Genomic DNA, 13,221 nt, shown 5'->3' with positions numbered 1-13,221 from the left:
GACACGCCGGGGGGGGACAGGGACACCGGGGGGGATGGACACCCTTGGGGGGGGACAGGGATACCGGGGAGGAACGGACACCCCGGGGGGGGACAGGGATAGCGGGGCGGGGATGGACACCCTTGGGGGGGGACAGGGATACCGGGGGGGAACGGACACCCCGGGTGGGACAGGGACACCGGGGGTGGGACGGACAGCCCGGGGGGGGACAGGGATACCAGGGAGGGGATGGACACCCCGGGGGGGGTCAGGGATACCGGGGAGGGGATGGACACGCCGGGGGGGGACAGGGATACCGGGGGGGAACGGACACCCCGTGGGGGGACAGGGACACCGCGGGGGCGATGGACACCCCGGGGGGGGACAGGGATACCGGGGTTGGGATGGACACGTCGGGGGGAGGGGGACAGGGACACCGGGCTGGGACTGGGATCCTGGGAGGGGACCAGGATGGGACCAGGACACCGGGAAGGGACTGGGATCCTGGGAGGGGACCAGGATGGGACCAGGACACCGGGAAGGGACTCATATCCCAGGAGGGGGCCCGCACCCCGGGCTGGGACTGGGATCCTGGGAGGGGATGGACACCCCGGGAGGGGGCAGGGATACTGGGGGGGGGCTGGACACCCCAGGACGGGACCGAGACACCAGGAAGGGACCTGTGTCACTTTGGGAGGGGACCCGCAGCCCAGGCAGGGACCAACACCCCGGGCAGGGAACGAGCACCCTGGGAGGGGATGGACAGCCCAGGAGGGGACCAGGATCCTGGGATGGGACAGACACCCCAGGAAGGCATGGACAGCCCGGGAAGGGATTGCCACCCTGGGACGGGACTGGGATCCTGGGAGGGGTCCAGGATGGGACCAGAACACCGGGAAGGGACTCATATCCCAGGAGGGGACCCGCACCCCAGGCTGGGACTGGCACCCTGGGAGGGGATGGACACCCCGGGAGGAGACAGGGACCCCGGGAGGGGATGGACAGCCCAGGAAGGGACCCGTACCCCAGGCTGGGCCCAGGATCCTGGGAGCAGACCAGGACAGGACAGGGACACCAGGAAGGGACCTGCATCCTGGGAGGGGACCCGCAGCCCAGGCAGGGAACCGGCACCCCAGAGGGGATGGACAGCCTAAGAGGGGACCGGGATCCCGGGAAGGGATGGACACGCCAGGAAGGGACCCACACCCCGGTAGGGGACTGACACCCCAGGAGGGGACCGACACCCCAGGAGGGGACCAGGATTCTGGGAGCAGACTGGGATGGGACCGGGACACCAGGAGGGGACCTGCATCCCAGGCAGGGACTGACACCCTGGGCACGGAACCAGCACCCCAGGAGGGGATGAACAGCCCAGGAAGGGACCAGGATCCTGGGATGGGATGGACACCCCAGGAAGGAATGAACACCCTGGGAAGGGACACACATCCCGGGAGGGGACCAACACCCCAGGATGGGACCAGGATCCTGGGAACAGATCGGATGGCACTGGGACACCAGGAAGGGAGCTGTACCCCGGGAGGGAGCTGGCACCCCAGGATGGGACTAGGAACCCAGGAGGGGCCCAGGATGGGACCAGGACCTGGAAGGGACCTGCATCCCAGGAGGGGACCCACATGCCAGGCAGGGACTGACACCCCGGGAGGGGATGGACAGCCCAGGAGTGGACTGGGACCCTGGGCTGGGACTGGGATCCTGGGAGGGGACCAGGACACCAGGAAGGGACCCGCATCCCGGGAGGGGATGGACAGCTCAGGAAAGGACTGGCACCCCAGGAAGGGATGGACGCCTCCGGAAGGGGTCGACACACTGGGAAGGGATCCACATCCCAGGAAGGGACCAGGACCACAAGAAGGGATCAACAACCTGGGAAGGGACTGAGACCCCAGGCAGGGACCAACATGCCAGGAGGGGATGGACACCCCGGGAAGGGAACCACATCCCGGGACAGGATTGACACCCCAGGAAGGGACTCATGCCTGGGGAAGGGACTGCCGCCCTGGGAAAGGACCCGCATCCTAGGAAGAGGTCAACACCCTGGGAAGGGACCCACATCTCCGGGCTGGTCCCTGCCCATGCAGGCCGGTCCCCAGCGCGTCTCGGCTGTGGGCAGCGTGGCCGGGGGGCTGTGGGGGGGTCAGGGGTCAGGGTGGTGCAGGGGAGCAGGTTGGGGGGACAGCTGTCCCCCTGTACCGGGGGCCTTTGCCTTTCCCTGCCACCTGGAGGGGACCCCAGCAGCGCGGACCCCCCGGTACAGCCCCCAGACCCCGTCCTGAGGCAGGGCTGCCCCCCAGCCGTGGGGTGGGTGCATGCGGGGCACACGCATGTGTGTGTCACATACACAGTATGTGCCCGCTGCCCGCCACGGCCAGGGCTCGCCCCCTGCACAGCCCCCCACCCCTCTGCCCCCCCCCCAGCCCATGCCCCACAGAGCCACTCGCTGGCCACCGGGCTATAAAAAGCCAGGACGTGGGTGAAGGAGGAGCTGGGCAAGTGCCCAGGGGGAGCACCAGGCCCTGGACCCCCCCGCAGCCCCCTCACGCTCAGCCCCAAGAGCCAAGGACGGGCACACATGGCCGGGCCCCCATCAGCTCACAGCACCGGGGCTCGGGCCAGGGAAGGTCCCGGGGGGGCCACAGTGACCTGGAGCAGGGGGACACACATGAGCCCCACAACACTGGGGGAAGGAGAGACTATGGGGCAGGGCAGGGGGCAGGCAGCAACCCCCCCGTTGCCTGCACCCCCTGAGCCCCCCCCAGAGCATCACCCCAACGCAGGGGGGGGCTGCAGGGGGGCCAGGACAGCACCAAATGTCACCCAGAGATAACCCCGGGGGACCGAAGGCACCGGAACAGCGCGGGCAGGGGGAGACAGTGCCGCACAGCCCCCCCCCATGCCATGGCCAGAGCCGCTGCAATGGGCGAGACCCTCGGGGCCGGCCGCAGGGGCAGGGTGGGGGGCAGCACCCCCCAGGGTGTGGGGTGGGTGCGGGGAACGCACCTCCAGGGCGAGGTGGGGTCACAGCCTGTGCCCCCCACCGTCCCCCCCAGCCCAGGGCAGGCATCAGCTGTGGCACCCACTGCCCATCCCACAGCCCCCCTCCCCGACCCCCCCAGTGCTGGCTGGGGGCTCTGCGGAGAGGGGACATGGGAGAGGGGGGCCTGGGGAGTGGGGGACAGGGAAGAAGGGACAGGAAGACAGGGGACATGGAAGAGGGGGTCTGGGGAGAGGGCACATGGAAAAGGGGGTTTGGGGACAGGGGGAAGAAGGAGGGGGGGTTCTGGGGAGAGGGGAACAAGTGAGAGGGGACAGGCGGACAGGGGAAAGGGGACAGGGGACAGAGGGTCTGGGGAGAGGGGACATGGAAGAGGGGGTCTGGGGACAGAGGGACGGGGAGAAGGGGTCAGCGCATGCTGCTGTGGGGCAGCCCCCCCACCCTCTGTGCCAGGTGGCAGAGGGGGTCAGGACAGCCCAGCAGAGCCTGGGACATGCCGGGGTGGGGGGCGAGCGGGGACGGGGGGTGGTGGCCATGGGGACACGGAGAGCCAGCAGCTGGGGCCCAGCGCAGCGTTTATTGGTCTGAGGGCAGGTTACATTCTGCTGTCGGGGGGGGTCAGCAGCGGCCCCGGCCCGCAGGGACACCAGGCACCAGGGACGGCCAGCAGCGCACAGGTCCTGCCTCGTCCCCGGGGGGCTGGGAGGGGGGCGGGGGGGGAATGAGTCACAAACGTGGGTCCCCCGCACCCCTCTGCCCCCAGCAGCACCCCGGGACCCCTCAGCATCCCTGCCCGGACCCCTCTCAGCAGCGGGACCATACAGGGGACAGCCAGGACAGCCGAGCCATGTGCCCCCCCCCAGCCCAGCCTGCAGCAGCCCCCCCAGCCGGGACCCGCTGCTCAAGCCCCACTCGGTGCCAGCAGCGCAGAGGCAAGGGACAGGCCAGCGCAGAGGAGCTGTGACAGGGGCAGTGAGGGGGCAGCTGCAGGCAGCACCGCAGGCGCAGGCAGGGACATGGCCGACGTGCCACCTCTCCGGGGCAGGATGTCCCCCTTTTCCCAGGGGGCACGCGCCCGGGCAGACCCACCTCTCTCCCCACTCCGCTGTGCAGCCCTGGGGAGCAGAGACAGACAGCAGTCCCCCAAAACCATTACAGCCCCCGGCCAGGCAGTCCGGGCTGGGGGGCAGCCCCCCGGCGGCACAGAGGCAGCCCCCCCAGGAGGGGACATGGTGTCCCTGGACGGTCCCGTGTCCCTGGCGCTGCCGGGGTGGGCAGGGGGCGGCTGCGGAGTCGCAGGCAGGGCTGGGTCGGCCGCTCTCAGGACCACTGCGCCTTGTGCTGGAAATAGGCCTCGAAGCGGCTCTGTGCATAGTCCTGGGACGGGAAAGGGGAGTCAGGGACTGCCCATGCCCCCCCTGACACCCCCAGCCCCCCCCACACTCGCAGCAGAGGAGGGGGGACGTGCAAGGGGTGCCTGGGCAAGCCCTGCACCAGGCACCCAGGGGCAGCGCTCACCAGGTACCCGAACTGGATGGTGGAGATCTTCGCCTGCAGGATGGACCACAGGCCCCAGAAGAAGTGAGAGGCCAAAGCGAACCTGATGGGGAGCAGCTGTCAGCCCCACCGGGACCCCCCTCCCTGCCCCACACCGGCGCAGGAGGGAGCGGGACGAGGAGGGTTTGGGGCTGCTGCCCTCTCTGTGCAGTGGAGATCAGGGGACGTGCCCCCAGGACAGTCCCCACAGCCACAGGGACCCCCCCTGGTCCCAGCGTGCCCCTCACCGGTTGATCTCGGTGAGCATCTCCTCCTCGATGCGGGCCTGCTCCTCGTGCGTGGTGTCCCCGCCTCGCCCCGAGTCCTCCGAGAGGTAGTGCCGGATGAAATGCAGCTGGAAGGGGGACAGAGCTGGCACTGCCCTGCCCGGCAGACCCCCTCCAGCCTCCTTGAGGCCCCCCCCTCACTGGGAGCACCCCCTGCCCGCTGCCGAGGGCCAGGGCAGCTCTACCTGCTGCTGCCGGCTGGGGTAGTTCTCCAGGGAAGCCTTGAAGAAGGGCCAGGAATCGTGGGTGTAATTGTAAACCCACTCACAGAAGTGGTTGCCGATGTCGAAGCCCCTGGGGGAAGGGGAGGGTGAGCAGAGCCCCGGCCCCTCACACGCAGGAGCCTGGACCCCACAGCGGCTGCCGCAGGGACCCCCGCGGCCCCCAGCCCCACCGGTAGTTGTAGCTGCTGTACTCGAAGTCGATGAGCATGAGCCTGTCGGAGGAGGAAGCCTCACGCCCGGCCAGCAGCAGGATGTTCCCTGCGCGGAGACAGGACGGGGGCTCGAGGGGACCCACCAGCTCTCCCGGAGCCGGGGGGCAGCTCGGGGGGGCAGGAGGCTGAGCCCATACCCAGGGTTGGCAAGGTGTGGCCGGGGAGGCCAGGGAGGGAGACCCCCCATGATGGGAAGCAGCCGCCACACTCACCCTCCTGGACGTCATTGTGGCAGAAGACGACAGGCGAGGGGGTGGACTCCAGCAGCTCCCTGCAGGTCAGGGGAGAGACGCCTCAGTGGGGGCAGGACCTGCAGGCCCTCGCCCACCAGCTGCAGGGACGCGGGGGCCACCACTGCCACCACACACAGGCGGACAGAGCTACGGACACAGCTGGGACCCAGAGTGTGAGGAACCTGGTGGGAACCGTGCTCCAAGGACACCGGGACCCCTCTGAGAGCCGTCCCCCAGGGACCTGTGCAGGGCCCTCGGATGGAGGGCACCCTCCGAGGACACGGGACAGAAGGGACCGCTCCCCAGAGAAGCTGAGTCTCCCCAGGCCCCCCCACGTGAGGGGGCTGGCCACGAAAGGAGGCTCAGCCCCGGCCCTGTGCCAGCGGGCAGGTGAGGTTCACCTGAGGCTCTTCATCTCTTCCTGCAGGTTGTAAGTCTTGAGGTGGTTGAACTTCTTCAGCTGCTCTTCCTCAGGGAAGGTGAGCTCCGAAATCTGCTTCAGGTACCTGGAGCCAAGGAGACGGCGCTGCGGTGGGACGGACACCCCTGGGTGCTGCCACCCCCCCAAAACTCCTCTCTCCCCATCCTGGCGCTGAGCTGGGGCCACCACAGAGCTGCTCTGCACCCTGTTCCCGTGTGCCCCACCAGCAGCCGGCCGGGAAATGTCCCCGTGCTCCAGACCCTGGGGGATTTCAGGGGCTGAGGTGACCAGGGAGGATGGCGCCTGCCCTCACCACTCCATGGTCCCAAACAGCCACTTGGGCTCCTTGTTGAAGGGCATCACCATGCCGTGGAACCGCGACATCTTCACCGCGATCTCCTTGGAGATGTCGGGGTCCCACAGGTCCTCGGTCCGCAGGCGCCGGCTCTGGGGGGACACAGCAGTGATGCGAGCAGCCCACCCAGGGGGGCCGGCCCTGCCCTGGGAGCTACGAGAGGCCCCGTGGGGTGGCTGTCCCTGCGGTGGATGGCCGGAGCCGGGGAGAGGAGACCCCCCCAGGCAGGCTCCTGCGGGATGGGGCGAGGGGGGGCCTGTCCCATACCGGAATGTACTGCTCCAGCCGCCCCTGGGGAAAGACCCCATAGAGCCGTGGCCCCAGCGCCCGCTCGGCCAGGATGGCGAACATCACGCTCTCCAGCACCAGCGAGTCCACGCCCTGCGGACACAGGCAGTGAGCCCCCACGACCCCCGCAGCCCCCGTGGCCCCCACAGGAGACACAGGGCGGCTGCCAGGCCCCAGCCAGGAGGAAGATGCTGGCAGAGCCCCAAGCCCCGCAGCTGCCTGGGTGCCACTGGCTGGGGGCGTGCCACAGGCCGGGGGGTGCCAGCGCCCGCACTCACCTGCAGGATGGCCCCATAGACACGCAGCAGGACCTGCCGGGGCTCGTCCCCCACGCTCAGGATGTGCTCCGGCAGCGTGCACTTGAACAGCAGGTTGCTGAGCCCCCCGCTGCGGGCACAGGCTGGTCAGGGGCTGCGGGGGTGTCACCGGGGGGGGCCTTGGGCATGGCAGGGGGGCAAACGGGGAACTCGGGTGGAGACATGACTGGGAGAGAGCCAGGGGCACCCTGGGGGGGGAAGCAGGGGTAGGACTGGGGCACCTGGCAGGGGAAAGGGCCACCGGTCGGCGGGACAACAAGGCCACTGGTCAGGGGGGCAACTGGGGGCCAGTGGGAGGGGGGATGGCTGGTCAGGGAGGCAACAGGGACTCCAGTTGCGGGGGGCAATTGGAGAACAGGACACAGGGCCACCGGGAGGGGGCAACAGTGGGACACTGCAGGGGGGACTGGGCCACCGGTCAGAGCAGTAACAAGGGCACTGGGACGGGGACTGGGCCACCGATCAGAGGAGTAACAGGGGCACTCCTGTAAACAGGGACGGGGACTGGGCCACTAGTCAGGAAAGCAACTGGGGGACACTGGGAGGGGGAGAGGGATAGGGGCTGGGGGGGCAACTGGGGGAGATCGGGAGGGGGACTGCACCACCGGCTGGGGAGGCAACTGAAGGACACCAGGAGGAGGACAGGGACACTGGTTTGGGGGGGGACAACTGGGGTACACTGTGGGGGGAACTGGGCCACTGGTTGGGGGTAACTGGGGCACAAAAGTGAGGGGACTGATACACCGGCGGAGGGGCAACTGCGGGATACTGGAGGGGGAGCAGGGACACCGGCTGGAAATTAGGGACACCGCCTGGGGGACAGGGACACCGGTTGGGGGGGCAACAGGGGCACCACGAAGGGGACAGGGACACTGGTCAGGGGAGGACACTGGGAGGGGCATAGGGACACCGGTCGGGGGGACAACAGGGACTCGGGGGTAGGACACGACTGGGGGAAGAGACTGGGGCCTCTGCCGGGCGAACTGGGGGGAGGACCGGGCCACCGGGGGATGGGCAGCCGGGCTACCGGTCGAGGGGGGCCTGGGCCACCGCGGGGGGGGGGGGGGGCAACAGGGGCACCGTGAGGGGGTCAGGGCCACCAGGAAGGGGCAGGACAGGGCCACCGGGTGACACCACAGAGGGACCCCGGGGTAAGGCCGGGCAGGGCCTGGTCACTGCACCCCCATCTAGACACCCCCCCACACACACCCCGGGGCGGCGCCCCCCGTACCTGACGGGCCCGATCCCGAATTCCTCGGGCCCGATCAGTTTCCAGGAACCGGCGAGGAACTCCCGGCACCAGGCGTAGGCCTGCAGGCGGGTGGCGGCGGACACGACCCCGCTCCCGTTCCCGTTCCCGTTCCCCCGTCCCGCCGCCGCCATTGCGGCCTCGCCCCGTCCCGCTGGGCCGCGCCGGGCGGCGGAGCCGCCCGTCGCGGCCCAGCGGGGCGGGGCGAGGCGAGTGCTATCCAATGAGACGGCGCGCTCGGCTGCCTCTGCCCAATGGCGATGCGCGCCCGGTGATGACGTCCGACGCACGACCAATGGGGGGGCGCGGCGGGGATGAGGCGCAACGTGGAGGTGAAGGCCCGTCTGCGGGAGCCGGCGGCGGTCGCCGAGCGGCTGCGGGGCTCCGGGAGAGGGGATGGGGAGGGGCTGGTGCAGGCGGACACCTTCTTCCGCGTCCCCAGGGGCCGGCTCAAGCTGCGCCGGCGGACGGTGAGGACGGGGGGAGGTGGGGGTGGTGGGGGTGCTGGTGGTGGGGGTTGTGGGGGGGCGGCCTGTGGGCCCGGCCTGGCCTGGCCTGGATGACCCAGACCCTGACCTGGATGACCCTGACCTTGACCCTGACCCTGATGGACTCTGAGCCTGACCCCGCTTGTCTGACCCTGATCCTGACCCTGACGGATCCTCCCTGATACTCCCTGACCATGACCTGGCCTGACCCTAACCCTGCCTCTCCCGCCTGACCCTGACCTTGACCCTGACCCGACCCTGATGGACCCTGACCCTGATCCTGACCCTGATGGACCCTGACCCTGATCCTGACCCTGATGGGCTCTGACCCTGACCCGACCCTGATGGACCCTGACCCTGATCCTGACCCTGATGGACCCTGACCCTGATCCTGACCCTGATGGGCTCTGACCCTGACCCGACCCTGATGGACCCTGACCCTGACCCGACCCTGATGGACCCTGACCCTGATCCTGACCCTGATGGGCTCTGACCCTGACCCGACCCTGATGGGCTCTGACCCTGATCCTGACCCTGATGGACCCTGACCCTGATCCTGACCCTGATGGGCTCTGACCCTGACCCGACCCTGATGGACCCTGACCCTGATCCTGACCCTGATGGACCCTGACCCTGACCCGACCCTGATGGACCCTGACCCTGATCCTGACCCTGATGGGCTCTGACCCTGACCCGACCCTGATGGACCCTGATCCTGACCCTGATGGACCCTCCTTGATACTCCCTGACCATGACCTGGCCTGACCCCAGCCCTGCCTCTCCCGCCTGACCTTGACCCTGATGGATTCTGACCCTGACGGACCCTGACCTTGACCCGTGCCCCTCCCAGTGTCTCCCAGTGTCCTCCCCTGACCAGTGTCCCCATCCTCTTTGTGGTGCTCCTGTTGCCCCCCCAACTAGTGGCCCTGACCCCCCGCTTGATGGACTCTGATCCTGACCTTGATGGACCCTGAACCCGAAGCCGCTGGTCTGATCCTGACCCTGACAGACCCTCCCTGATACTCCCTGATCATGACCTGACCTGACCCTGCCTGACCCTGACCCTGCCTCTTCTGCCTGACCCTGACTCTGACTTGCCCTCCTTGACCCTGACTCTGCTTGCCTGACCCCTCCTTACACTCCTTAACCCTGACCCTCCTGGACCCTGCCTCTCCTGCCCAACTCTGACCCTGACCCTGACCCTGTGTGACCCTGACACTCCCTGACCTGGCCTGACCCTGACCCTGGCCTTATGTCTCCTGCCTGATCCTGACCCTGTCTTGCTTGCCTGGTCCTGACCCTGACCCTCCCTGACCCTGATCTTGCCCCTTCTGCCTGACCCTGACCCTCATCCTGACCCTGTCTTGGCCTCCTTGACCCTGACTCTGCCTGAGCCGAACTCTGACCCTGCCTGACCTTGATCCTGCCTCTCCTGCCTGACCTTGGCCCTGCCTGACCCTGACCTGGCCTGGCCCTGGTCTGGCCTGACTCTGACCTTCCCTGACCCTGCCTCTTTTGCCTGACCTTTACCCTGCCCCTGCCTGACCATGACCCTGACCTGTCCCCATCTCTGACCTTGACCCTGACCCTGATCCTGCCTCTTCTGCCCAACCCTGACCTGCCCCTGCCCCGCTGCCTTCCCAGGATGGCCGGGGGGAGCTGATCTTCTACGAGCGCCCCGATGCCACCGGCCCCAAGCTCTCCTGCTTCAGCATCACCCCCACAGACGACCCCGACGGGCTGGAGGTGAGTGCTGGGGGGGCCCGGGACAGCGCACCCAGGGGTCCTGGCTGCTGTCCCCACCCTGCGGGGGGCTTCTGCCCTTGGCCTCGCCCCCCAGCACGGCCTGGCGTTGCGGCTGCCCCTCTCAGCTCCTCTCCCACTGCGCAGGCGGTGCTGGGGCAGGCACTGGGTGTGCTGGGTGTGGTGAGGAAGGAGCGTCTCCTCTACCTCGTGGGACAGACCCGGGTGCACCTGGACCGTGTGGAGGGGCTGGGGGACTTCCTGGAGCTGGAGGTGAGGTTGGGGGGGGGCCTGGCACCACCCCGGCTGGCAGCTGGGACCACGCAGCGCTTGCACGGTTCTCCCCCTTCCCCACAGATGGGCAGGGAGGAAGAGAGAGGAAAGCGGAAGGGGAAAGGGAAAAGAGAAAGGAAAAGGAAGGGGCAAGGGGAAGGGAAGGAAAAGGGAAAGGAATAGAAGGGAAGGGGCAAAGGAAGGAAAGGGGCAGGGGCAAAGAAGGGGAAGGGGCAAGGGAAGGTAAGGGAAAGGAAGGGAAGGGGAAGGAGCGGAAAGGGGAAGGGAAGGAAGGGGAAGGAGCAAGGGAAGGGGAAAGGGAAAGGGAAGAGAAAAATCCCGGTGGGCTGAGATAAAGGCAGTTTAATAGAACTGTAACAGAAAAAAGGAAAATAACAATAATAATAATGGTAAAAGAATATACAAGATAAAGTAATCCAGCACACACCACTCACACCCGACGATGCGCTGCCCAGCCTGTCCTGAGCAGCGATGGCAGACTCCCGCCCCCCGGCCAGCCCCCATTTCTGTGCCGAGCGTGACGTCCGTAGTACAGAACATTCCACTGGCCATTCCAGCCTCCTGTCTGTGCTCCGTCCCGGCTTCTGTGGGAAGTTGAAAAAAGTCCCTGAATAGTACAAAGATCACCTGGCAACACCTAAACCAGTGTGCATTGTTGACGTTCCTGTCACAGCAAAACTGAAACACGGCAGCCACTGGAAAGAGAATGAACTCTGTCCCAGTGGAAACCGGGATGGTGGGGCCTGGCCGGGGCGCGGGGGCCAGCCCTGTGGGCCCCATGCTCACCTGCCCTGTGCCCACAGGTGATGCTGACCGAGGAGCAGACCCTGGAGGACGGCGAGCGTGTGGCCCGGCAGCTGATGAAGGAGCTGGGGATCGAGGAGCAGGACCTGATCTCCGGAGCCTACCTGGACCTTCTGCTGGCCAAGGGGGAGTCGGGCTTGTGAGGGCTTGCTGGTGGCCCCTCACTGGCACCCCTCACTGGGCTGTGACAGCACCGAGAGCAGGGGGACAGGGCTGGGCCAGCCCACCCCATGGACAGCTGCTGCCCTGTGCCCTTGGCTGCACAATAAAATTTGGGGACCGATGGCATCTGTGCCTGGGACGGGCTGCTCTGGGGGGCACTGGGGCCTCAATGCCGAGGTCAGGGCACCCATGGCCCTTGAATCCCAGAAGGGTTTGGGTTGAAGGGACCTTAAAGGCCACCCAGTGCCACCCCCTGCCCTGGGCAGGGACACCTCCCACCAGCCCAGGTTGCTCCAAGCCCCGTCCAACCTGGCCTTGAACCCCTCCAGGGATGGGGCAGCCACAACTTCTCTGGGCAACCTGGCCCAGGGGCTCACCCCCCTCACAGCAAAGGATTTCTTCCCAATATCTCATCCCAATCTCCCTCTTCCAGTGGAAAACCCTTCCCCCTCGTCCCGTGGCTCCCCTCCCTGAGCCAGAGTCCCTCCCCAGCTTTCCTGGAGCCCCTTTAGGGACTGGAAGGGGCTGGAAGGTCTCCCCGGCACCTTCTCTTCTCCAGGCTGAACCCCCCCAGCTCTCTCAGCCTGTCCCCACAGCAGAGGGGCTCCAGCCCTCCCAGCATCTCCGGGGCCTCCTCTGGCCCCACTCCAACAGCTCCGTGTCTCTCCTGTGCTGAGGCCCCAGCGCTGGAGGCAGCACTGCAGGGGGGTCTCCCCGAGCGGAGCAGAGGGGCAGAATCCCCCCCTCGCCCCCCTGCCCACGCTGCTGGGGATGCAGCCCAGGCTGCGGGGGGTTTCTGGGCTGCCAGCGCACGGTGCCGGCTCATGGCCGGCTTTTCCCCCCCCCAGCCCCCCCAAGCCCTTCTCTCAGGGCTGCTCTCCATCCCTCCATCCCCAGCCTGGGCTGGCACCGGGGGCTGCCCCCACCCAGGGGCAGGACCCTGCACTGGGCCTGCTTGGACCCCATGGGGGTCACAGGGACCCCCTTCTCCAGCCTGTCCAGGTCCCTCTGGATGCCATCCTGTCCCTCTGGCGTGTCACCGCACCACTCAGCTTGGTGTCATCCGCAAACTCGCTGAGGGTGCCCTCAGTCCCACTGTCCATGTCGCCAACACGTTAAACAGCACCGGTGCCAGTACCAGCCTCTGAGGAACGTCACTCGTCACTGGTCTCCATCTGGACATGGAGCCATTGACCGCAACCCTTTCAGTGGGGCCACCCAGCCGGTTCCCCATCTTCTGAGTGGGCCATCCGTCAAATCCGTGTCTCCCCAGTTTAGAGACCAGGATGTCGTGTGGGACAGTGTCACACGTTTTGCACAAGTCCAGTAGGTGATGTGGGTCGCTGTGCTGGCGGGGGGGCCGGGCCATGGCAGGGAGAGGGGTCCCAGCGCTGGGGCAGCTCCGAGCTCTGCTCCCTGGGGAAGGGGTGCGGGGGGGCGAGGGCTGCGGTTCACAGGCTGCCCAGAGAAGCTGTGGCTGCCCCATCCCTGGAGGGGTTCAAGGCCAGGTTGGACGGGGCTTGGAGCAACCTGGGCTGGTGGGAGGTGTCCCTGCCCAGGGCAGGGGGTGGCACTGGGTGGCCTTTAAAGGTCCCTTCAACCTAAACCACCCCGTG

The 13,221-nt window shown here is 67.7% G+C and overlaps 2 protein-coding genes across 3 annotated transcripts; one reads left to right on the top strand and one right to left on the bottom strand.

The window, feature by feature from the left end:
• Nucleotides 1-3,550: 3,550 nt before the first annotated feature.
• Nucleotides 3,551-8,301, bottom strand: CHKB (choline kinase beta). Of its 2 annotated transcripts, XR_012585286.1 has the most exons (12): nucleotides 8,097-8,301; nucleotides 6,827-6,935; nucleotides 6,528-6,641; nucleotides 6,219-6,352; nucleotides 5,886-5,990; nucleotides 5,464-5,522; nucleotides 5,210-5,297; nucleotides 5,001-5,109; nucleotides 4,777-4,883; nucleotides 4,511-4,592; nucleotides 3,990-4,369; nucleotides 3,551-3,861 (listed from the first exon to the last, which is right to left on the bottom strand). XR_012585286.1 is itself a non-coding variant. In XM_074573082.1 (11 exons), the coding sequence occupies exons 1-11, from the start codon at nucleotides 8,246-8,248 to the stop codon at nucleotides 4,313-4,315; spliced, it is 1,116 nt and encodes a 371-aa protein (XP_074429183.1). In that variant the 5' UTR covers nucleotides 8,249-8,301; the 3' UTR covers nucleotides 3,551-4,312. The 2 variants fall into 2 exon arrangements, 1 of the variants encoding a protein (XP_074429183.1); XM_074573082.1 differs by having other exon boundaries at nucleotides 3,551-4,369.
• Nucleotides 8,302-8,420: 119 nt separating this feature from the next.
• LOC141737654 (adenylate cyclase CyaB-like) lies at nucleotides 8,421-11,731 on the top strand. The gene is made up of 4 exons (XM_074572592.1): nucleotides 8,421-8,584; nucleotides 10,247-10,348; nucleotides 10,493-10,618; nucleotides 11,443-11,731. The coding sequence occupies exons 1-4, from the start codon at nucleotides 8,429-8,431 to the stop codon at nucleotides 11,584-11,586; spliced, it is 528 nt and encodes a 175-aa protein (XP_074428693.1). The 5' UTR covers nucleotides 8,421-8,428; the 3' UTR covers nucleotides 11,587-11,731.
• Nucleotides 11,732-13,221: the final 1,490 nt, after the last annotated feature.

The sequence above is a fragment of the Larus michahellis genome, chromosome 1 (assembly GCF_964199755.1).
Source record: "Larus michahellis chromosome 1, bLarMic1.1, whole genome shotgun sequence".
Classification (NCBI taxonomy): Eukaryota; Metazoa; Chordata; class Aves; order Charadriiformes; family Laridae; genus Larus; species Larus michahellis.
This window is presented reverse-complemented; position numbering and strand designations above follow the sequence as displayed.